Raw genomic sequence first — 24,585 nt, 5'->3', positions numbered from 1 at the left:
GTGGTATATTTGGTTCCCTTTTCTCTTTTTCTCTTTCCTTTTTTCTTTCCACCTTTCTCTTTTCTTTCTCCAAACACTTTGGCACCTGGTTGAGTGGCTCAGCCTTCAGCCTCACAAGGAAGATGTGCTAAGCAACCTGGGTCAAATTTATACTGATTTTTCACCCTAGCTAGTAATGCTAGAAGCCCCAGGTCTTCCTATCCTAAGAGTTGTGACTGCCTTGATCTTTTATCTTTAGTAGAAAGCATCTTTTGTTAAGATTTGGCTAACAGGAGCACCTGGGAGTAGGGAGGAGAATTAAAGAGAGCCTAGAACTAGCTGTGAACATCTCTGAACAGTTTATTTTAAGGAAGGAGCACATCAGAATATCTTAGCAGGATTTGACCCGTTACACGTAGGAATGAGAACTGAATATAGAACTTCTGTAAGTGAATGGAGAGGCTGGGAAAAAAAACACCACTTTCTTCCTCAAAAGAGCAATTTGAATTTCTTTATTATTTCCAAATTTATTATTTGAAAGAACCAAGCTGTGGAACCCACCCCACCTCGGGCGGGCTGCTGTCTCTGCGGAGGCCAACCTGTTGGATTGCAAGGTTCAAACCTGCAGGAGGCAGCTCCGGGACCCATCTGCCCATCCCTTCTTGTGTGGAATACAACTGGACAGGCCCCCTTGTGTGCAAAGGTCATTCTCTTTCATCAGGGGTCTCCAAACTTGGCCCCTTGTGGACTTCAACTTCCAGAATTCCTCAGCCAGCATGTGGTGGCTGGGGAATTCTGGGAGTTGAAGTCCACAAGTCTTAAAAATGGTCCCAAGTTAGACACTCACATTAAATCCTGGGTTCAATTCTCTCCAAGGACCCTGTTTGTTTCCCTCCCCCCCCCCCATGTAAGTGACTTTAGAGGTTTTATTGCAATAGTCCAGAAAGCTTTGGAGCTCCGTGTATTCTCCTAAACACAAACTCTGAAAGATGATCTCTCGTGAGCCAGGAAAGGGACGAAATTTGAAACCCTGTAAGGTGGCACAAGGTAATTTGAAGGCAGGGCGGCTGTGGCCCAGATCTCAAGCTGGCTTGGTTCACCTCTGTTTGAGGCTCTGCTGGATATCATCCTTTAGAGAGGCAACAAGGCACCAGATAGGAAAAAAATCAAATATTGCTGTAAAACTTGTGTTTCTCAAGTGTTAAGTCGTTTCACGATAGGTGGACTTCAACTCCCAGAATTCCGGGAATTGAAGTCCACGTGTCTTTACGTGGCTAACACTGAAAAAAGGCCACTGCTGTGAAATTTAGTTTCAGGCTTAATTCAATCTATCGCCCTACCGGGTACCCTCCAGCCTTGGGCTACAGTGTCTAAACGCTCCAAGGAGCTTCTCCACTCGATGTTCGGCGGACATCACAGGCCAAAGGTGGGTCTAGAAACTTCCCCCTTGGGAGTTCCTGGGACTTTCCAGCCCAAAGTCCTTCAGGGTTGAGCCACTAATTCGATAAAGGCACTTCCAGTGAAAGGCACGTGCGAATTGGCTAAAAAGGAGCCAGGCCACGTGTTTCTTGGCCTTCCCTGGGCATGGCTAGTTTGAACTTGCCTCGAATGCTGGAGGAAAAAAGCCCAACCTCTTGCAGAAAAGAGCAAATTCAACTTCCTCTGTTTGGTTAAGGGATGGCAACCCTAACAGGCTTATCACTTCCCCTTTTTCCTTCCAGCTTCCTGCTGACAGCTAGATTACGATGATTTGCGGTGGCTGCTTTGCAGCCTAGTTCCTCCTCGAGGTACATTCGGTCCCACGGTGGGAACTGGGAACTTCCCCCTCCTATAACAGCCCTGGGGCACATAGACCGAGGGCCCACATCACCTCCTTTGGCCAGGCTGCCACAGCCCACCCCAACCCTCCCCCCCCGTGGCAGGGGGCTGCCTTTGCATCCCAAGAAGGGAAACAAAAATTCAAACCCATAATGCACCAAAATAAAGTCCTTTAAAAAATTGGCACTTGATTCCGAGCACATCCCCTGTAGGCGTTGTACGTTTTCCCAAGTTAGAGTTTCGGCTTCTGTCGTAGGCCAATGCATGGCTGACTGACCAGCTAGCTTTTTGCAAAAAGGGGCAGAATTGGGTGGTTCCTGAGTTTCTAAGATGCTGGTTTTTAAGGCAGCCTTGGTGGTGGTTTAAAGTTATTTTAAAGCAGCCGAAGAGGAGCAGCTTCTGAAACACCTTCCCAGCCAGAGCAGGACAATTTGACCGAGGGAGGGAAAGGGGAGAGAAGGAAGGAAAGAAACAAAGCACGGAGAGGAAGGAGGCCTTGTTTTGTTCTGGAACTGAACACTTTGGCTTTGGCTTTGGGTCGCCACAGCCAAACGAGGAATTTGCCTTTAATTACGGTTCTTATTCAAGGCCGTCTGGGGTAGTAAAGACCCCCCAACGGGCCACTGCAAGCATTGAGGGTACCACCCAAAAAAAAAAAAGCCAAATGCAAAGGAAGATGTGCAAACCGATGAGAGATGGGGAGACACGCAGGCCAAGAGGATCCTGGTGAAAAAGTCACATCCCCCCCAAAGGGAACCAGTGCCCAGCCTTGCCATCCAAATACTAAATGCAGCTGGAAGAGGACAGTTCCCAGCGGGGCCGTCCAGCGTCCTGGGTGAGAGCCATGGAGGGAGGGCTCCGCCAGCTGTGTCAGAGGGAGGTGTACTGGTTGCTGACTGCCCGGAGGTGCCCCCGGCTCTGCACCTCCACCTCGTAGTCACTGTCCCACCGGCGGCCGGCGGGTGAAGGGGCCGGACCGGGGGAGGCGCTGCTGGGGCCAGGCCGGAGGCCACCAGCCAGATCTTCGGGTGGGGGCACCAGGTGGAAGATCTGCTCCACGGAGTGGCGGCGAAGGCTGTCGGCCAGGCGGGTCCGGGGACAGCCGGCGGGACTCGGCTGGAGGAAGCTGACCTCTGGCATGCAGGTGTGGGTGGACGGGGGGAAGGCGGCTGGGTGTCCGGAGGCTGCAGGGGAGACAGAAGGGAGGAAAGAAGGGGGAAAGGGAGGTCACCCGGGGCCCTTGCTTCAGAATCAGAAAACGGTTGTAAAACGGGGTAACACTTAACAAATGTCTCACTTAGCAACAGAATTGTTGGACTCAGCTGGGGTCATTAACTCGGGGACTGCCTGTATTTACTTCCAGCTTTTGGCCAACTGACCCAAAGCAAGAATTGGTTTGCTTGATCACCTCCACAAAAAAGACCCTGCAATCAGGTCTGATCTGCTTCGTGACTGTCAACGATCACGCTGAGCGGGGCTCTGTTGCAGTCGTAAATGGAGGACTGGCCCCTTAACCTTCATAACGAGGCTTTGGCCTCAGACAACCTGGACACTGCCCAGGCCAGCCCGAGCGGCCCCTGAAGTGCAAGGTGCCCCTGCGGAGGGAGAGCCCAGCCCGGGCGTCCAGAGGCCCCCGGGGGGGGGGAGGAAATTCAGCAGGGGAGCCTCCTACCTTGCAGGGGGGGGACGACCACCACGTGCCGGGAGAGCTGGACGCTGCAGGCCGTGCCGCACTCGAGGGGGATGGGGCAGTGCTGGAAGTGGTGCAGCATGTCCAGGACGGAGGAGAAGTGGAGGTGTTGAACTCGGCACTGGCCCCGTTCCGTCAGGGAAAGCCGCAGATGCTGCCGGAGGAGCCACAAGAGACATTACCCTTTGACACCCTTTCCTTCCCCCCCCCAGTTCCCCCTCCCCCAGCACGGCCCACTGAAGGAACAAGCCCTTTGCCCTCTCTACTTCCTGCTTCCCTGGCTTTGAGACCTCCATGAAGACTAGAAGCTTTATCTCAGCAACTCTACATCCGGCTTCCCTTTTGGCCCGAAGCATAAAAGTCCTTACAGGCAGTCCTCGACTTATAAGTGAAATGTCGGTCAAGGGAGTTTTCTCCCGCTTTATCCCCTTTCTTGCCACAGTGGTGAACTGAATTTAGTTTCCCCGTTGACTTTGTTTGTCAAAAGGTCGCAAAAGTGGATTGCACGAACCCGGGACACGGTGACCGTCATAAATACGAGTCAGTTGCCAAGGGTCTGAATTTGGACGACGTGCCTGCGGGGATCCTGCAGTGGTCGTAAGTGTGAAAAACGGTCCTAAGTCCCTTTTTTCAGTGCTGTTGTAACTCTGGTCACTAAATGAGCTGTTGCTAAGTCAAGGACTACCTGTGTTTCTAAAAAAAAACCGGTTCTGTTTTCGCGTCTTCTAACGAGGACCGGTTAGAAGGCGCGAAGGCCAACCAGGGCTGCACCACCCAGGGCCAGCTTGTCTGAGTCTGAGCTACCTCCCTCTGGGGGGGGGGGACCCAGGCGTACCTTGGCTTTTCCTTGGAAGTTGAAGGTCAGCACGTACTCCCCCCGGCGGGTTTCACTCTGCCGGATGAGGAAGACGCCATGTCCGTCCAGGCCTTGCAGCTGGACCAGCTGGGCGGCCTTGACCCGGGAGATGGGGCCGTGGAACCAGGGGAAGGCGGACAAGTAGTGCTCCATCCTCTGGGCCGGCTGCTCAGTGGGCCTGGAGAGCAAGGCCCCTGGGGTGGAGGAAAGGAGGATTTTAGCTGGGGCCGAATATCTTTAACCGATTACATATCTGGGTTTCTCGGCCAGAATTCTCCAGCCGACATGAGACAGAAAGAAGCCAGGCAGAAACATGAGATTTTTGCATTTTGTATTTCAGGCAATAGGCAAAGCCTTGCTCAGGATCGAAAGAGGTCCTACCAGCTGGCGGGGCAAGAGACCCCCAGCTTAATCCTCACCATTTTATTCTCAGTCGTCTGAACAAACAGAATGAAACTCAGCTAAGGAAGGCTTCAGATCCATCAAGGTCTCTTTCCTAGGCCGCTCCCCCCCTGCTCCCCCCACTCCATGATCATCACGGATAGCAGGCCCCTTGCATGCTACCCCCTACTCCCCCACCCCACCCACCCATCCATGCCATGCCCCACGGCCAGGCACCTTGGTGCAGGGAGTCGGTGCTGCTGTTGGCAGGGCTGGGGGTGCCGGTCTCCAAACGAGGGTCTGCGGTGCCCTCAAAGTGGCCTCCTTCCGATCTGAAAAAGAGGGACAGTGACGGTTCGGCAGGCCGAGAGCAGGAAGGATGGGTGGAAGGGGACGTTTCACAGCAGTTGAGAATGCTAGACCTCACCCGGGCAAAAGCAGGTTTAAAGGTGCTCCCATCCCCCAGGGCTTGGCTTGGAGGCACGGTTGCACCACAGCAGAAATGCTGACGCTCTCCTGGGGAACCCCCAAAGCCAGGTGAGCAAAGTCCTTAAGCCAGGGGAATTCTGGATGCCCTCTGGCCTTGGCGCTTTCCTTGCAGACATTTCATGGCCAAACTAGGGAACGTCATCAGTGCTAGGAGGGAGAGGGGTTTGCAGAGGGGAGGAGGAGGAGGACTATGGGGTCCTTGGTGCTGTCTGAGCTTGGTGGTTTTCTTGCAGACGTTTCATGACCCAGCTAGGTAACACTATCAGTGCTGACCAAAAACCACCCAGCTCAGAGAGCACAAGGACCCCACAGTTCAGCCCTGAGCTACAATTGTTCTCAGTCCTTCAGCCAGGGTTTCCCAACCTCAGCCACTTGCAGATGCCTGGACTTCAAGTCCCAGAATTCCCCAGGCACAAAGCAAAGTCCCGGCACCCCAAACACCTTACTTGAACAAAAATATAAATGGATGTGGTTTATTCTGACAGTAGTCAAGTTCTAAAAGCCCCCCCCCCCCGAAACTTTTCTTCCTGCACGACTCACCTGGGGAGGCCCTGCTGAATCTCTACTATCCAGGCGGCCAGCTGCTGCTCGTCTCCAGCCTCGAATATTATCTCGGTGGAGGCGTTTACCTGTTTGGGGGAGAAGTGAGGCATTAATCCCACTGCAGAGGCAAAACCAGACACGCCCCCTCTCCAGATAAAATGGGGGTGGGATGACCTCTTGGGGGGGGTGTCCTCTAATTGCAGGAGAAAGTTTCCGCTCTCTTAAATGAAAAATCTGCTCCAAGATCCTTTGGGAATCACGCCAGATGAGGGCTGTTTTCAGCCAGGCAGGTGAGGGCCACTTGATTTGGGAAAAGCATCTCTGGGGTGGTTGCAGACAGACCCCCCCCCCGGCCCATCTCATGACGACTGCTATTTCTGGAGCTCATGCCCCCCCCCGTGCACGGCAGCAGCCCCCTCTGCTTTCTGGAGAGGAATTCTGCCTCTGGGCACAGCCATCCAGGAAGGTCCCAGAGCCCCAGGTGGGGAGAAGACCAGCCCTCCCTGCTTGGGGCTGATGCAGCCGTGGGGGAAGGAAGCTGCTCACCTTGACCACAAAGGTGTGGAGGTGGTCGGGCATCTCCAGCCGAGTGCACGCCCGAGTCTCTTGGATCGCCAAGCAAGGGGACTGGAGTTTGGGCCTGGAGCTCTGCCAAAACAGAAGAACAAGCCAGAATTAAACATGGTGGTTTTTTTAAAGATTTGTGGGCTTCAACTCCCTGAATTGCCCAGCACCGAAGAAGCGGCGGGTCCAGAGGGAATTCACGGGGAGCAGGAATCCAGCCACGCCATGGATTTTCCAGGCAGGACATCTGCAGGCCCAGCCCCATGGCTGGCTGGCCTGGGGGGGTGTCCCACAACGGAGAGCCCTGGCCTGCTGTTCTTGGCTCCAAGGAGCAGCATGATTCACGGGCGTTAAACCAACTTCCGGGAGAGGCTCTGGAGCAAGCGTGGGCCAGGGCTGCTGGCAGCGGTGCAGGAGACGCAAGCAGCCCCCCTCCTGCCCCCAGGCTGCATCCTGGCAGCGCCTCTCCCTCCTCGGGGCAGGGGCAAGTCCGACTCCCTGTCAAAGCTGCAGGAAACCTTTTGGATTCCAACATCTGTGAAATCCCTAAAGGAACGGAGGCCAAATCCCTGCTTCCCTCCCCCCCAAAAGAGGAGGGGGATTTGTGTCTTGCTCCCCAAAAGGCCAGCGAAGGAAGGGAAAGGGCCGAGGGGAAGCCCGGATTAAAACCAGGGCTGGAAAAATCGCTCTTGAGCAACAACGTCCGGCATCAAATACCTTCCTAAGCTTTCCTGTCAACGCAACGTTCTCTCGGGGGGGGGGGAACACACTGCAGATGGTTAAAAGCCGTTTTTACACTCTTTTTTCTCCCAAGGTATTCAGTGCTCTGGGTGCAGGTCCGGCTTTTACTGACTTTTCACCTTTCGCCTCTGCGTAGGACAAGCTTAAGAACTGGCCAGGCAAGCCTGAACTGGTAAAACTGGGCAGGCTGGGAATCTGAGCAATAAAGCCGCCTGAGCGTATCAGGGAGGTTCTCAGGGCATCCGGCCGAGAAGGCATCTAAGGCCAAATCCCAAATTCCAGTCTTCCAACAGCCCCTCAACCTGCCTCGATTTCCCCTTTGGGAATTCAGCCCCTGCATTGGGTGTCCATCATGCAGCAAAACAAATCTATTAATAACCTGTGGAATCCGAGACACTCAGCCATGCAGGGCTGAAGGGGAGGGGGTGCAGTCAAGTTCCTTCGAGCCATAAGGGGGGGGGGCTCCTCAAATATCCTATTCCACCCTCATCTGTCTTGGGTCTCAGCCACTTCTGCTCCCTGTCTGGGTCAGGCAACGTCCGTTCCGGGTTTTGCCTCCTCCTGGGCTTTGTGGGCCCATGAGTCACAGCCGGTCTGCAGTTTGGAGCCAACTGTGAGAACAGCTGGGGGAAAATGGATGGGGGGGGTCCAGATTGCTAATGCATTGGGAGGGGAAACAGCCTCAGAGTGGAAGGCAAGGGAAGCCTCTTCCATTTTGCAAGTTATATACACTCCCGAGTTTGTTTCTCTTTGTTGGCTTCCAACATGTTTGGCAAATTTTCTTGCTGGAAAATCTGGTCTGAAAAATGTCTTTTATCCTGAAGGAAAAAAAGACATGAAATCCAGACAGGATGGGGCCCTATTTAGGGGTCCTGTGTGCTCTGTGCCTGCAGGGGAAGTTAACGGGGAATCCCAGCAGACAAACCAAGCATTTCTTCCCAGGGACCCCGCGAACATTTTTTTCACAAGTGCAGGGTCCGCCTGAATACAGATACCGCCCAAATGTTTTGATTCGGCTTTAATCCCTGCAAGTAGAAAGCTAATGCCTCAGGGAAGAGAGAAGTCTCCTGGTGCTCTTTTCCCTGTGCACTTTTTTCTATTTGCAAGTAAACAGCTGGGCTCATTCAGAGGTATAAAATGCCCCCTCCTCGACCCTCACCCGTAAAAATTTGGGAGTGGGTGTATTGACCAAAAATAGGGAAAGGAGCCCTCAAATAGTAGAGAAGAAAAGAAGGAAGGAAGGAAAGAAATTTTCACTGGGCCCAAGAAGAACCATCCGCTTTTGCAGACGCTCCTCAAAAGGGAATCCGGAGCAACAAAGCCTCTGAAAAGATGTTTGGTTGGGGGAGATAAAGAGTCCAGCGTGCAGCCTTAACAGATGCCCTGCAAAACAGAACAGAGCGTCCTTTGGGTGCACAAACAGCCCAAAACACCCCAATGGCCTGAAAAGAAAAAAGAAGAAAAGAACAGGCAAGGGAAGAACCGGCTCCTTCGCTGTTTGCAAAGAGGAAAAAGCACCGCAACTGAAGGAAACCCCATGAAAGTGTTGCAATGAGTACAAATGCACAGAAGGCATACGTTATTTTCTTTCCAGTCCGGGCTTTCGAACAAGCGGGCAGAGAGCGAAGGAGGAGCTAAAGTTAACCATTTTCAGTTTACTTGGGGATCTCACTAGTCCGCCTCATTCTTAGGCAGACGCTCCTTGCAATATTTACCCCGCCAGAGCTGAAAAATAAAACCACCTCCAGCCCCCGATGCGTGAGACTCCCTCGCCCCTCATCCCACCCGCCACCCCACAGCCAGAAGGCTTGCAGCCCAAGGGAAAGCCGAGGGACGGGGGAGCCCTGTGCTCCCCAATGAAAGGGGGATCCTCAGAGAGCCCGTCTGAAGACCCCCCCACACACACTGAGACCACCTCCAACGGACTCCAGCAGAAGTCCAAAAGCCTGGAGGAATAAACCTTCAGCCTGCTGACCAACTCAGGTGGGATCCTGCAAGACGTAGATTTGCCTCCGTTCGTGAAGATTGTGGCCACACTCTGAGGGAACTTTGGCCAGAAGCAGAGAAAATCTCCACAGCTGTCGGCTGAGGAGAAACAGCCATGGCTGACCAGGGAGAGATGCTCTGTGGGCCAGCAGCCAAATTCAACTTCCGGGACCAACAGAAAGATTTGTCTGGAAGTTGTGGGAAAAGCTCAGAGGCCTCCCTGGTCAAACAGCTCGGTTCAGAAGCCAGCCTCCTCATCCCAGGGTTGACCAGGACAGTAAGAGAACCAGGGGACAAACCGAAGCGAAGAAGAGACTTTAATCAGGCTCACTTATGGGCCCCGCTTCCCCAAGGAAAGGCGGTTTCCAGCAATCCTAGTTTGAACCACAACCTAGCATTGGAAGGGACCCTAAAGGGCAGCAGCTGAACAAAGTTAGAGCCAGCCTTTTCTCTGGGAGCAACCAGTACCCCACCGGCATCCTGGGGGTCTGGTCCAGCAGCACCTGGAGATTCATGCTTCTACGGAGACTTTCTCCTGGGTTTTCCTGGCCTGCGTCCAACCCACAACCCTGGACAGGCTCCGACATTCAGCTGGAACCGAGGAAGGCAGCCCCAGTGTTCCCACAGTCCTGCCTTCTGCCTCCTTTCAAAGTCCTGCACGCCGGCTGCCGAGCAAGGGGACCCACGGGTGAGGACTACAAGCTCCCTGCACTCTGCCCGTTCACAGGAGCCGCCCTGGGGCCAAATCAGTGCTGCTTACGGAGTTACTGATGTGTGCCCAGCCCTGCCCTGAGCATGCCCAAGGAGCAGACAAGTGAACCATCTCGGTCTAGCTCTGCCCTGGCTTCTGGGTTCTTGGTCCGGCACTGTGTGTCACCTCAAAAACCACTTTCGGCCACATGTTTTCTTGGGAGGGGAGAAAAGGAACTGATTCAAAGAAACAGCAATTCAGAGAAAGAAGAACCTCACACCCTTAGAACTGGAAACGGGGCAGAGAGAAAGGGGGGGGCAGGCTCACAAAACGAGCACAAACACACAAGGTTTGCAAAGAATGAAAGAGGCCTCCGCCTGCTAAGAAGCTTGTGGCACGCTGTGACACGCCAGGACACCGTTTCTCCAGAAATCTGAAGGAAACCATCAGCTTCGGAGGCTCTGAGTGGCACAGGGGACCTTCCCAAGCGACGGGTAGCTCATATTCAAGGTTTCCTACAAGATACCTAGAGCATACCCACAGTTTCTCCCTTAGGAGTAGTACATCAAGTTTCTAGTCCTCTCGGCTTGGTCCTGGAAACTCTGAAGCCAACACAAAGATGGTAGCAGCTGAGCTAATGCTATTTGTTTGACCCAGGTCAATCCAAAGCATCGGAATTTTATTTGCACAATGAGGCATGCTTGCTGGGTGTTAACCATGGTTAGATTTTTAAAAAAAATACTTATTCAGCCCATTTGGCTACTTTAGAGTTCAAGGCATTGACAGGTGCAGAAAATAGCCGAGATAAAACATCAGATGACACGTGATATGAACGTACAGGACCCACCTCTGACTACGCCATGTCATTTATGTTTTGGAAGAAGATCCCAAAAGGAATCCAGTGACTTTCTGTAATTCATTCCATGCGCCTTAAATAACAGAATAACCTGAGTTGGAAGGGACCTTGGAGGTCTTCTAGTCCAACCCCCTGCTCAGGCAGGAAACCTTATGCCATTTCAGACAAGTGGCCATCCAGTCTCTTCTTTAAGCACCCAATAGCTTCTGAAGGCAAACTGTTCCGCTGGTTAATTGGAAGAAGACAATGTTTTTCTTGAAATCACAAAAAGGAAAGACGAGTGAAAACCGCACACTTTCATTCTGCTCAAGAGCGAAACATCACTTTTTTTTAGCCAGTGTCTCATGCTCAATTCTCTGTCAAAACAAAACTGTTTTCAGGGAGAAAATTTCATTGTGAAAAAAAAAAAGAAAGGGAAGGAAAGGAAAGGGAAAGGATTGATTTATAGATCGATTGCTTTATCGATAAAAACACAAGAGAAAGAATAGATAACATTTTTATAGATAATAGCAATAAAAAATTCAGCGATTGGGACCTTGCAAGTCAGGAGCCATTGCTGGACCTTGCCCCAAGGGACAAAGGCCCCTGGGCGGATTAAAAATCAGATTAAAGCAGATTTGAAAACGAAAGCTGTGTGGGGGATGGGGAGGCTGCATGTTTTCGCCTTTTTTTGGCAAACGGGGTGTCCCCAGCCGCCTCCCCCCCCCCGCCTGCTCTCCCTGATTTCCGCCGATGCCCACCGAGCACATGACGGCCTTCAGCACGAGAACACAGGAAACAGATGGAGGAGCTGGGGTGTGCATCCCGGCCCGAAGGAAGCCAGATATCCAGCCATGCAGGAAATCAGAAAAAAAAGAAAGAAAAAGAAAAACACAGCCTGATCTGGAGAAAATATGTCCCCCCCCCTTGCTGATCGCCCTCCCCAAATTGGGCCAGGCCCCGGAATCCACCACCGGATGAAGAAAACTGCTGAAACAGCAAAAAAAGATTTGTGTGTGGGGGGGGGTTGGGTAGGAAGACAAGAGTGGTGTGTGGTTGGGGGGGGGAAGAAATCAGCCATTTGGGAGCAAACATCCAAATATGTGACAGGGAAGGCACAGATTCCATGTCTTTGGTGGTGGTGGGGGCTCTCCAAGAATCAGACCCTGGATTATGGGCCACGGAGTCCCTAAAAGGAAGAGGTAGCATGTGCAAAAAGGCTTTTGAAGGGTGGGGGCACTTTCTGGGGGGAGGAACCCTAAAAGTCTGAAACCTTGCAGAGGTCAGGGATGATCTGGGAAGAAGCAACCCCCCTCAACCTCTGCTGCCTACCCTGCTTGGCTGGCGTGCAATGGGGTCCAGCCGAGAGGAGGGGGTGGAGGCCCTGCTTCAGTTGTGCAAAAAAGCACTAGGGAAGGAAAGAACGAAGGAGGGAGGGAGGGAGGGAGGGAGGGAGGGGAGGGAAGGAAGGAAGGAAGGAAGGAAGGAAGGAAGGAAGGAAGGAAGGAAGGAAGGAAGGAAGGAAGGAAGGCCTTGCTTATGAAAAGCCAAGGTCCCACCACCCTCCCTAACGTGACGGGAAGCAGCAGCGTCGCTTCTTGAAATTTTCCTGGAAGGCCTCAATTGCAGCACTCGATATTTTTGAAAACACGCAAAGGCTGAGCTCTGTTTCCGATACCTGCAGGAAGTGCTTCCTCCGTCACACGGGGTGGGGGCTACTTAGTCTGTGCACATTAGGACATCCCGTGCTCAAAAATCTGTTTCAAATTAAGTTTATTGTCAAGGTTTTACGGGGTGAGAGCAGAAAGCTTCGCCGTGATAATCTGTTGAGAAAAGGGAAGGCAAGATGACACCCCAAGTATCTAAGGCAGGGATCTCCAAACTTGGCCATTTTAAGACTTGTGGACTTCAACTCCCAAAATTCCCCAGTTGCTGGCTGGGGAATTCTGGGAATTAAAGTCCACATGTTTTAAAGTGGCCAAGTTGGGAGATCCCTAATCTAAGTTAGACCAGGCAAGATACCGAAGAGTTGCAAACTTTGCAAATTGGAGAGAAGCCAGAAGAAAAACAAGGGAAATGAAGATATTCCCACATCTGGTGCTTTGTGAAGTGGCACCATTTCTTTGAAACTATTCTGAATCCCTTTGCATTCAAGCCAGGCAAGCAAAAGTGAGCAGAGGCAGGATTACACCTTATCAAATTCCAGTGGCTAAATTTACTAGCCATCACTCTGGACAACAAGACAGGCAGCATATAAATTTAATAAATGAATAAAAATGCAGTCATAAAAAGTGCTCCAGGTTAGATGGCATTTAGCAAACTTGCAGAGAGAGAGAGAGAGAAAGTAAGAGAAAGAAAAAGAGAGAGAGAAAGGAAAGAAAGAAAGAGAAAGAAAGAAGAGAGAAAAGGAGAGGAAGAGCATGAAAGAAAGAGTGAGAAAGACAAAGAGAAAAAGAAAAAAGAAAGACAAGAGAAAAAGGGAGAGGAATAGTGTGAAAGAAAGTGAGAGAGAAAAAAGAGAGAGAGAGAGAATGAAGGGGGGGCATCACTTTGCCTAATTTCACAGGGTACCCAGGTTCCAGCCACCAGTGCCCCTTGCAGGGGGCTAAGGGTATGTGCCCTGCCTGGCACGCTGCCCCTCTGAAGCCCCCCACGTTACAAACCCTAGCCTTTTCCTCTCCTCTCTTGCAAGCAGGGCTAAAAAAGCCCTTATGCAAACTTTCCATAACTTCATGATGTTAGAACAACAAATTGAACCGTAATATCCACTTTGCACCTCGGGATACTGGAATTTTTTTGTCAATAACCCATGCATCCAAACACGCCAGGGAAAGCATTTGGGGGGGGGTGAAGCCTGGAAAACTGGCCCCCCACCCCATCCCCCCCACCCAAAAGAGCAGGAGTTAACAATTGTCTCTCTCTCTTTTTCTACTGCCCCTCGGAAAACAACCAACCAGCCAACCAAAAAAACACCCAATTCACACACACCCTCGGGGTAACCGAGTTTCCAAAATAAGCAGCCGGAAAACACACACACACACACACACACACACACACACACACGCACGCACATTTCTTCGGCAATGAACGGCAGGCCGTGTGGTTAGAGAGCTCGGTCCGACCTTCCCCGTTCCCCGCCAGCCGCCCTCTCCCTGCCCCAAACGTCCTCATCCGGAAATGACCAAGGATGGAAAAAAGTTGTGGTTTAATAAATGACAAAGCTTTTGACACATCTTGCCTTGCTTGGGCTGCTTGCAAAGCATTGAAAGGAACAGGCCCGCAGATGACACAAGGCCCTGGAGCCCGGCGGGCGGCGTCTGCTTTCCTGACGGCCTTCGAAGAAAGAGGAGGGACCTCCGCCCGCCCGGAGGTGGCCCAGGAAGGAGAGCGGCAGGTGAGGGCAGCCCCAGGACATGCCCTTCCCAAGATACCCTCTTCCCCAGGATCCTAGCCCGGCTTTTTTTCTCCAAACTCCAAGAAGACTGACTTTTTTGAGAATCAAGGTGGATTTAAAATGCAAAGCCCCCCCCCCCGCCCAGACTTCATTTCCTCAGATCCAAGACAATGTGGCTATGAACACTAAGAGCACACACAGAAATGGCAAGCAAAGGGATTTCGGGGGGGGGCTTTGAAAACTGCAGCCTAAAATAAGGGGTGTCACTTGGGGCACAGTCCAAGAGGAACCTCACCGTCTGGCCCTTTGCAAGCAGATGGCCTCACTCCCTCCTGCCAGGAGTCAACCTTGCAAGAAGGAAAGTTGCTCCAGGATCTCCGATGTGGTTTGAGGGCCTCCAGGATGCTGGGAAACAGTGCAAGAAAGGATGACAGCCGTGTTTTGAAGAAGACAATCCATTTGCTAGGGAAAAAAGAAGGAATTTGGAGCCTGGGATGGGGGTCACCAAGAGTTGGGGGGGAAAGAGGAAGAGTGATTCCTGTCTGACCCCCAGGCTGAAAAAATCTTAAGACAAGGCCTCCTCCTCCTCCTCCTCCTCCTCCTCCTCCTCCTCAACCTGCCTCTAACCATAACATCTGGATGACATAAACAACTGCAAATATTTCCATCGGAAACGCAGATGTTCCTGGGACTTTCAGCTTGGCCGTAAATACTACCTTGGAAGCTAGCAAAAATGGACAAGCCAGACCTTGAATTGGCTGGGGGGAGGGGGGAGGGGGGGAGAGGCCTGGCTGATTCCAGCCTCTTCTGCTCCTCCATCAGCTGCATTTGGGGCTGGGCTGGGGGCTCCAGAGATGCTGAGGGCAGCCCAAGCAGCCCATGCAAAGCCCCCAGGCCTGTCCTGCTCCAGACCTTAAACTTTTATCTCTAATCCTGGAGAACCTCAAGGCGACCCCTGGAAGAAACAACAAAAACAGAAAACTGGCTTTGCAAACTTGGCTAGACACGAGTTGTGCAATCAAGTCATATCGAAAGTCTCCATGTGCTGAAGAAAATGCCTTCAACGAATTTTGGACAGGATGCTTTTGATACATTTCCTCTTTTTTTCTTGTCTCTCAAAGAAAAAGTGCTAACTCAGATTCGGTGGCCAGGGTGAAATTCCCAGGCTCTGCTATAAAACTTGACCAAGTCCCCCCCCCAAAAGAGCCCATGGAAGCACTTCCATCCACATACAAAAATCTGGCGAGACCCCGTTTGTTCCACTCTTTACAAGGCATTTCCAGAGAAATGTAGATGCACTCTTTCAAAATGAGCGAGGGGGTCTTTCCAAGGAAAGATGATGTCCAAATTCCCCAGCTAAAATATTCAATATAATGAAAAGGGTTGTTTTTTTTTTTAAATTATCTTAGGAATGGGGGGGGGAGAGTAACATCTGGGGCAAGATCTTGAGGGTAAGGAAAGCATCATTTGGGATAACCCAACTGTAATAAAGGCGGGATAAAAAGAAAATAAATAAATACAACAAAACGCTGGATAAAATCTAATAATAAACAAACTGCCCTTTGAGGAATTGTGGATAAACTCAACCAGCTTTCCCCCCCTGCTGGCTTTCAAATTAATCAGACTGGATGCTCGGTGCCCCCCTTCTCCCCCCTTGTGAGCAGCTGCCTGACCGTGGCATGGAGTCCCAGGTTTGCCCATACATGTGATGCCATGCGTTCATGCAACACCTGGGCACAAACTCAAAGATCTTGACTGAACAGGCAAGCAAACCAGGACAGCTACCCAAGCACCTTCTCCTCCTTAAGAGCCAGACAAAAAGAGGGAACAGACACACACACACACATACACACAAACCAAGGGAAAGCCACCCTGCTTTTGGAAAAGAGACAACCCAGGGCGCCATGTTTAGCATCTGGGAAGGGGGACAGCCAGGAGAAGAGGGGTGGGCACCCCCCAAACCCGGAGCGCTGTTTTCTGCCAAGCCTACGCCAGCTTCAGCTGAATCCCCCATTCACTGCCTGCCTTGAGGGATGAATGGATTTCTGTTCCCATCGCAGCTTTGGAAGAGATGGGGCAAGAGGACGCCTTAAAAAAAATATTCCATTTTCACCATCCATTTTCTCTCTTAACTGGTTTTGACCTTCCTTGGCCAATCAAAATAAGAAGGCAAGAGGGGGACAATTCCATATTTTTATTATTTGCTTTGGAAAATCCAGACTTTTCAGCTTTTCGGCTTATTTCCTAGAGGCCGGTCTTGATGGAGGAGGCATCTAAGAAGCATCTAAGAAGCTTTAGTAAGGCTTCTGGCCTCGGGCCCTTGGCTTATGGGGACAGGACAGGGAAGGACCTTTTGCAGTCACACCAAGTCTGCAGTCTCGCTTAGTAGCTAAAGCAGGGATGGAAACCTGCAGGAATCCTTTGAAAATCCTGCCCACCATCAGTGGCACCAACCAAACTACAATCACCCAGGCAACTGATGGAGGCTTTGGACTTCCCACCAATCTGGGTGCCCGCCCAGGCAAACGGGGCTAAGAAAACCGAGACAATAAATGTAACAAATAAAATAAAGTATACATATCCGCCCATGATATGCAACTAAGTATACATATCCGCCCATGATATTCAAGTAATATCTCAAAACACGGAACAGACGAAAGAAAAAACAAGTTGAAAAAAGTTCTAAAAGCCAGGAGCTTTGAAAAGATCTCAGATGAGTTAAAGCAAGCCTTTTAAAGCAGCTGTGTCAATTTGTTCCATGTAGATATCCTGAATGGTTGGGGCCATCCAGAAGATCAGTTCCCCTCCCCAAAAAAGAATTAAATCTCCAAAGAGCAAAGCCTCTGAGATAAAACAGACAGCGCTGAACAAACATTAATAAGGGAAAAAATAGTCTGTACTAAGCACAAAGACCCCGATCATCCCAGTATTCGTTTCTGAGATCTGTTACCCAAAGAATCATTCTTCAGCATTCAGCTGAAAGCCTCTGGCTACCCATATGACTTCGCTCGATTTCTCCAAACTGCTTTTAAAAGAATTTAAGCATAGTTCCTTGCCTACTTTTGGGGTCAGCAAGATCCCAGAAATTGAATGATCTGCTGAATGAAGAGGTTCTTTCTTCTGTGTGTCCACACCACAGATGTTTAGAAAAGAAAGGAGGGGGAGCGAGGAGGGGGGTTTGCAAGAATAGAGACCACTTACCTTGGGGGGATCAAACAGCGCCAAGACATAACTCTGGCAGTCCGGAGGCCCTTCTTTGTATAAAACTAGCCGGCATTTCTGCCAGCGAGTCCCACTGTCCTCCGTCACCATCATGTATTTCAGGTTCCCTTCTTTCTGGATCTGTAAGGAGCAGTCCCTGGAGATGGTCCACGGGAAGATCTTTCGGGCAAGGCCAGATCTCAAAACCAAGTCCGCCATCTCCCCTTCGCCAGGGCCCGACTCCAAGGATCTCCGGCGGAACAAGCTACGCCAGCTCCTCCGTAGCCGGTCCAGAGAAAAATGTCTCCTGACACCCAATGGAGAAGTGGGCGCTGCCAGTTCTTCAGAACTCCAGGACTTGGGAAGTCCGCCAGAGCGGACCTCAGAGGCCCGGTTGACTTGGTCCGACATTTCCACCTCGACCTTGGTCCCAACCGTGCCCGAAGATCCCTCACCATGTTTCTGGCCTGTGTCCCGATAGTCTCGCACTCTGCTAAAGGGCAGGATGTGAAGCTGGTCTGTAGCATTCGTATCCTTCACCTCGTTGCAGAAATATTGCTGGAAGAGGTCTGCAAACTGAAGGGAGAAGTTCTCAGCGGCCAAAACTTCATGCTGGGGGTTCTCGCTGACAAAGTGTAGGTACTCCCTGGCCAGCTCCCTGGCGGTGGTGATAGCGTGCTGCTTGCAGAACTCGTTCCACCCGCCGGGGTGTCCGGAGTCACCTGATGGGACAGCGTGTCCATTCATGGCCAAGTCTGGAGATCTTCTGGGATTCTATAAAGGGAACGAGTTCCAGACACAGACAACAGGGAAAAGAAATGGTGTGAGGATCAGACCAATTCAGGACAAATAGCAGAGAAGGCTCGTCCAGGCAACCACGGACCATATTGGAAAAGGATAGCCAATTGAGAAACACAATGTGGAAGATACCATCACTACAGGCCACACAGACGTTCAACGGTAACATATATAAGTGGTAGATCTACAACCAACTCAGTAAACACCAGCTAATCAAGAAACCGCCAAGAACACGCCCATCAGACAGCCAACTCCCCTCCCTTTTAACACTGATGATGTTACCTAGTAGGGTCACGAAACATCTGCAAGAAACTCACCAAGGTCAGAGAGTGCCAAGGACCCCATCGTTCAACCTTGAGCTACAAAGATGCCACTAGTATTATAACTGGTTAGCTCTGCAGACAATTCTTGGATGTGCACCAGGGTCCTAATCTCCTCGGCCCAACTTCATCAAAGTGCATCAGCCATCCTGAGGAACTCTCCCAGGATCTCCCAGGACCGTCTCCCAAAGCCACAAGGAGGGATCGGGGCCTTCAACAAGCCGGCACAGCTCTCCTACAGGCCCTTTTAAAACTGTTTGTGAACTCCTGGAGTAGAATCAAGGTGCTACAACGCTTTTCAAACATGACCTAGCATGTCCTGGACAGAGTGAGCAAGGAGGGGGACTGCTGTCAGCATTCCTAGATAGCAGCCTTCCACCGCTCAGAGGTGGAAGGGAAAGTAGAAAGGCAATACAGAAAGAAACCGGTCCAACCGGCTCAAAATCAGGTCTCTTTTTGCCAATGTGATCTACCCCAGTCTTTGGACCTACGGATGGTTTAAACCCGTGTTTCCCAACCTCGGTCATTTGAGGATCGGAGGACTTCAACTCTGGGAGTTGAAGTCTACATGGCTGGGGAATTCTGGGAGTTGAAGTGGCCAAGGTTGAGAAACACTAACTAAACTGAGAGATCTGTGTTCCCATCTCTCCTTGCCAGGACTGGGCGACCCTCAGCCGATCCTCTCTGCCTCGCTAAACTGTCTGGCTTCCCTAAACAGAACAACAGTTAGAGGAGACCTTGGAGATCTTCTAGTCCAACCCCCTGCTCAAGCCAGAGATCTCTCCTTAAAAACCTCCAGAGATGGAGCACCCAAGCCATCCCACTGATAGTTCTAACTGTCAGACGCAGAATGGAATCCTGTCCTCTTTGCACATGCCAGATTTAAACATTAAATTTGCCTGATCCTTTCTCTGGGAGTCCTCCTGCATGTACGAATGGTGCCCGGCTGGGAAAAGACAGATTCTACACACCCACTTGCAGGATGCTCCACCACTAGCCTTCTTCTCTCTGAGGACCGTCAGGCCCTGCAAAAGAAATCCCCAGCATTGAGGGGTCTTGTGGGTGTGCAAAACACCCAGCCGTAGCTCTACCAAAGTGTGCGAGTGAGAAGTCCACTTTGCTCCAAAGTTTTTGCAAAGCTCCCAGCCCTCAGGCTTTTCTCTCTCCTGCAAAACAGCTCGGTTTTATCCTCCTCAGGCACGGCTGCTGAAACAGGAAGCCGGTTCGTTGTGCGGCCCCACACTGCCGTCTCCTCGTGCAAGCAGGCCCCAGGCCTTCCTCCCCGCAGCGGCGTGGGCCGGCCAGGGATCACCTTGAGGAGGTCTTCCTGAGGGTGAGAGGTTTTTTCCCAAAGCAAAACAAAACCGGGTAACCGTTGTGGGGCAGCGCCGCAGAATGCCTGTTTACTCGCCTGGAGACAGTGAGACTAGAGAACCGAAATGCAGGGAGCTTTTGACTGTGTACGTACACCAACAAGCCCACACCCGCAGACACAGTGCTTCCAGCTTTCAGTTAAGCAACCCGGGCACTTTTTGACGTGCCCAGTGAGATTAAAATCAATAGATTACTTCTCTCCCTTTCTCTGCACTGTATTTATACAGTCCGTGATTGTGTGCGCACCTTCTTGCTTGCTCATACCTGTGCAAAGCCCCCCACCCACCCTGATCAAAGGTGCCTCAATGACCTACTTTACACTAAGCCCTAACCTGAGGTTCACAGACCATAAGCTTGATGTTGTGCACTTCCTATCCAGCCTAAGTAAAATCGAGCATAATAAGGTGTGAACCCATGTCACCCATGTATTGACCTGATACGAATCTTTCACATAATTCGGCAAGCTGATAGGAACACAACTCTGCTAGCTCAGGAAGAGAGCAACTATTAAGTTCCATCGCCCAAAGAACGACGTCCGGACTCTCGCTTCTGGCTCATCCTTCTTCAAAGGGGAGCTGATCAGGCTCCTGAGCCCTGCTGTAACCACTGGATCTTGCCCGGCCAGGTTCCCATTCGGGAGACCACCCTGAATCTGGGTCTTGCCTTTTAGAGACACGGGGGGGGGGGAACAGGCAGTTTCCAATTCAGTGCTGGCATTTGGGACACAAAGTATGAAAAAAGGAACAGAATGCCAGGATCTGGGCATTTCACCGTGAGGGCCCCTGCAGCCCAGCCTGGCAGGGATGAGTGGAACTCACGTCCCCAAAGCTTTGGAAGATACCATGTCTGGTTCTGGACTTTGGCTCTTGTGCATGCCCCCTCTGGCCCAGTCACGTGGCCGTAAAGGGGAGATCTCTGTGGACATCTCATGACTTCTAAGAGGAAGAAAGGGCAGTAGGAAAAAAAACCCAGAGGACCACTAAGAGCTTCAGCCGAAGGGCTGAAGAGTGTCCGGCCCGCAGGCGGCACCTGATGGGCTTAACAAGCAGAGGCTCCAGGAGGATCCCACCTCAGGGCTTCTAAAAGAAAGGGGGGCTTGTAAGCAGCAGCAGTAGAGGGGAAACCAGAATAACAGAACGAGAGAGCTGGAAGGGAACTTGGAGGGCTTCTAGCCCACCCCCCTGCTCAAGCAGGAAGCCCTAGACCATTTCAAACAAAGGTCTGGCCAATCGAAAACCGTCCTTGCAAAAATAAAAACCACACAAGCTTTGCAAACCAACCGGAGAGACGCTGCAAGGAGCCGAGACTGCATGCCGCTGCGTAACGTGCTTCCAGGTGCCCGAGTCTCTTGCCCCCACAGGGCCCCCAGCTCTGGGTCTATCTGTCTGACCAGCCTGCCAATGACTCAGCACCATGCTTCCTCCCAGACGCAACGACAACGTCCTCCTGCCCCGTGGGCCAGGGGTCCCTGGGAAACCGAGGCAGAGGGGTGGGAGTGCCCTCCAGCCCGATCCCTCTAAGGCTTTTGGCTTCTCCAGGACCCGCGGCGCCACCCTAGGCGCCCCTGCCTCCCAGAGAGGGGCCATCTTTGAATGGGCTTTTCCAAAGACGCAAACCGCAGAGAAGAGCAACTAGGAGGATTAAAGGCCCGGAGAGTGAGACGTATGAAGAGCGGTTGCAGGAACTGGGGAAAGAAACGCTGGGGGGGGGGACAGGATAGCAGCAGTCAAATATTTGAAGGGCTACCATAAAGACGAGGGGGCCAAGTTATTGTCCAAAGCACCTGAAGGCAGGACAAGAAACAATGGTTGGAAACTAATCAAGGAGAAAAGCAACCTGGAACTAAGGAGAAACTTCCGAACAGTCAGAACAATTAACCGGTGGAACAGCTTTCCCTCCATAAGGTGTGGGTGCTTCATCCCTGGAGGTTTTTAAGAAGAGACTGGACAGCCACCTGTTTGAAATAACGTAAGACCTCCTGCTTGAGCAGTGGGGTTGGACTAGAAGACCTCCAAGGTCCCTTCCAGTTCCATTCTGATTGAAAACAGGCGCACACGCCTGGCTGGGCCCCATTGCTAGAGAGAATCTGCCTGGCCCCAGATTCTTGCAAAAGTCTTGCTGGCCTTCCCACGCAATGAACACGCCCTCCCCCCAAGGAACGGGAGGCAGAGCCGTGCCCCTGAGACAGCTCTTGCAACCCAAAGTTACATAAGCCAGCTCCCGCGTCCCAGAGCTGAGGATCTCTGTGGAGCCCGGCGGGCAGGCTCTCTCAGGGGCGAGGACCAAAGCAGCCACCTTTGCAAAGCCCACCAAGAGCATGACGCTTTGGGAAAGGTGCTTTGGTGGCTCCGGCTCTGAGTCTCCAGCCGGGTGCAGGCAAGGAGAAATTTCTAGCAGCACACCAAAAATAGAAGGTTCCCCCCCCCTCACTCTCGGTTTTGTGCTTTGAAATGCACAATGGCTTTTAACTTGCACTATGGAAGGAAGGCCCCTCCCAAACTTCCCCTTGTTATGAAAGGCAGCTGGGCCCAGTGGGAAGGGGAGTTGCCGTGTCATCAGGTATGCCATGCGTGGGAAGAAAATCCACACAAACACACTCACGTTTAATTCACACCGGGCACCCTCAAATGCCCAGAAAGGCTGCCCGGAGCAGAAAGGGCAATGGGTGAGCTTTGCAAGGGAGCGATCTGAACGCAGCCCTTGGGTCTCCGGCTTGAGCAGGGGGTTGGATTAGAAGACCCCCAAGATCCAACTCTGATATTTATCTGTCCTACAGCTGGGCCTTCTTCAACAGAGCCCCCCTCTCCATCCTTTCATGGGGGGGGGGAATTAGGAAAAAGCGGAGCAGAAAGAGGAGAAGCCAGGTCTGCAGGGCCAAACTGAAGCCAAATTAAAGAGATTAAGGAAGGGAACAACCGATCCATCGTGTCTTTGTTGAACCCGGGTTTGTCTCAGAAGGGCTTCTGTTGGAGCAGGGAGCCAATGCTGCACAGCAGCACCACTGCTGCATGCGAAGCGAGCATGCAACCCAGACCCAGCACTCCAAGCCCCACCGCCACTGAACATACCCCAAGCGCAATGTTCTGATAAGCTTCTGAGAAACAGCAGCCTTTGCCGCGCAGCAATCTGGTCAAGAGAAGAAGCCAGGATGGTGCGTCTCTTTCAGATCTCAGTTTAATCCAGCGGGAGTCTAACTCTGGCCACTTTTAGACTTGTGGACTTCAGTTCCTAGAATTCAGCAAGGCTGGGACATTCTGGGAATTGAAGTCCAGAAGTCTTAAAGGTTGGACACCCCTGCATCCAAAAAGTATTTCAGCCTCTTTGACAGCCTGTGAGTTTTGGCCCCATCCTGACCAACACACACACACACAAAATTTTCTAAGTCCCAAGCAAGTTCCTTTTATTTCACAGTTATCCCTTCCATTTCTACAGGCCCCCCCCAACTCAACGCAGCAACTCCGCGGCTCATCGTTCTAAACCTTAAAACGATCAAAAGAAGTAAAATAGTAAAACCTCACGGAATTTCGGATTCCCCCTGCGCCCCCCTCCCCCCCCGCCTAAGGGAGCCCGGGCCTCGTTCTCCCATGTTGGAGCGCCCAGATGTGGGGCAGCTGTTTGGAGCCAGCCTGCTCCCCCCACTCCCCAAGTCTTCCTCGGGCAGGCGGTGGCCCGCTTTCCCGGACGGACCCCCGCCTCGATTCGGGCTGCTTCGATCCCCAAAGTGCCGCCCGGGGGGCGATCAGAGGGGGCTCCCGCTGCCCCGAGACCTTCCGCGGACAGGCAGCCGCCTTCGCCAGCCCGGGAAGGGGGGGGTCGCTCCCGAGGCTCCCCCCGCAGGTGCCTCCGCGCAGAAGCCCCTTCCCGGCCAGGAAAGTGGGGGGCTCCCACCCAGGGATGGCGACCCCCCCCCAAAAGAGATGCCTGCGGTCCTCTGCCCCCTTCCCGCGCCCCCTCCCTGCCTCCCCCCTCCCGGGCGAGCGCGGGCACTCTGCACATGCTCCACCAGCCCCGCGCCCCGGCAGCGGAAGCCAGAGCCGCCGCGGAGCCCGCCGACTCACCTGCGCGAGAAGCGGCGCCCCTCGGCCGCCCGGCCCATGCCGCCCGCCCCGGAGCGCCGCGCCGTCGGAGCCGCCAGCAGCCGGTAGGAGCGGGCGAGCGGGCGGGGCGCCTCGACGCCGACCCGGCCTGACGCCTCCCTGGCCGGCGAGGGGCGGAGGCGGAGGCGGCGCCGGGCGGAGGGGGCTGCCGCGGCGGCTGGAAGGAGCGGACGGGCGAGGGAGGCCGGCGGGCCGGGGCGGCAGCGCGGCGCCCGCGGGCGCTTTCGCTTCCGCCAGATGTGCGGCCGGGGCTGGCGGGAGGGCAGGCGGGCCTCGCCCACAGCCCGCGCGGCAGCTGGAGGAGCCGGGCCCGGGCGCGCGTGGGAGCCCGTCGGGGAAAGACGAGCCCAGCCCGGCTGGGAGGCGGCGTGGGGGGCTCTCTTCGTTAGAAGCCCCCGTCCGATTCGAGGGCGCGGACGGCGGCAACTTTTAATAGTTGTGGACTTCAACTCCCAGAATTCCCCAGCTGCTACCTTGGCAACTTTGAGACTTGTGTAACTCCCAGAATTGCTGGCTGGGGAATTCTGGCAGCTGAAGTCCACAAGACTTAAAGGTTGTCAGGGCTACAGACCCTCCGGCACTCAGTTGCAAAGGCCGAGATCTTCCGTTCTTGAAATCACCCATTGAAGCCACCAAGGACACGGCCAACTTCATTTTTGCTATTGGTCCAAGCAGTCAGAAAGTCTTTTTTTTTTTTTTAAAGGGGGGGGGGGTTTGCAGAGCCTTTGGTCTTCCAAAGCTGTTTGCCTTTATTTTATTTTAATGGCGCCAGGATGAAAAATAAGGGCTCTGTCCTTAACTACCCAGCTGTCTCTTCTAAAGGCAGGA

General features: G+C 52.6%; 1 protein-coding gene across 2 annotated transcripts; it reads right to left on the bottom strand.

The window, feature by feature from the left end:
• Positions 1–319: 319 nt before the first annotated feature.
• On the bottom strand, positions 320–23,876 carry SH2B3 (SH2B adaptor protein 3). 2 transcript variants are annotated; one of them, XM_039362626.1, is made up of 8 exons: positions 23,719–23,876; positions 17,169–17,942; positions 6,303–6,404; positions 5,754–5,842; positions 4,962–5,056; positions 4,323–4,537; positions 3,470–3,641; positions 320–2,981 (listed from the first exon to the last, which is right to left on the bottom strand). In XM_039362626.1, the coding sequence occupies exons 2-8, from the start codon at positions 17,913–17,915 to the stop codon at positions 2,668–2,670; spliced, it is 1,734 nt and encodes a 577-aa protein (XP_039218560.1). In that variant the 5' UTR covers positions 17,916–17,942; positions 23,719–23,876; the 3' UTR covers positions 320–2,667. The 2 variants fall into 2 exon arrangements, with proteins under 2 accessions (XP_039218560.1, XP_039218559.1); XM_039362625.1 differs by lacking the exon at positions 23,719–23,876 and adding an exon at positions 20,941–21,314.
• Positions 23,877–24,585: the final 709 nt, after the last annotated feature.

Source organism: Crotalus tigris, unplaced genomic scaffold (assembly GCF_016545835.1).
Source record: "Crotalus tigris isolate CLP2741 ecotype Arizona unplaced genomic scaffold, ASM1654583v1 scf7180000019478.12717781048:2074007, whole genome shotgun sequence".
NCBI classification, from domain to species: domain Eukaryota; kingdom Metazoa; phylum Chordata; class Lepidosauria; order Squamata; family Viperidae; genus Crotalus; species Crotalus tigris.
This window is presented reverse-complemented; position numbering and strand designations above follow the sequence as displayed.

Excerpts from the sequence above, each read along its gene's own strand:
- SH2B3 (XM_039362625.1), bottom strand. The coding sequence starts at position 21,246 with ATGGCCCCTCTCTGGGAGGCAGGGGCGCCTAGGGTGGCGCCGCGGGTC. Across the intron at positions 5,843-6,302 it reads TCCACACCTTTGTGGTCAAG|GTAAACGCCTCCACCGAGAT; the intron begins GTGAGCAGCTTC and ends TCCCCCAAACAG. Across the intron at positions 3,642-4,322 it reads ACTTCCAAGGAAAAGCCAAG|CATCTGCGGCTTTCCCTGAC; the intron begins GTACGCCTGGGT and ends CTCCTCCGGCAG.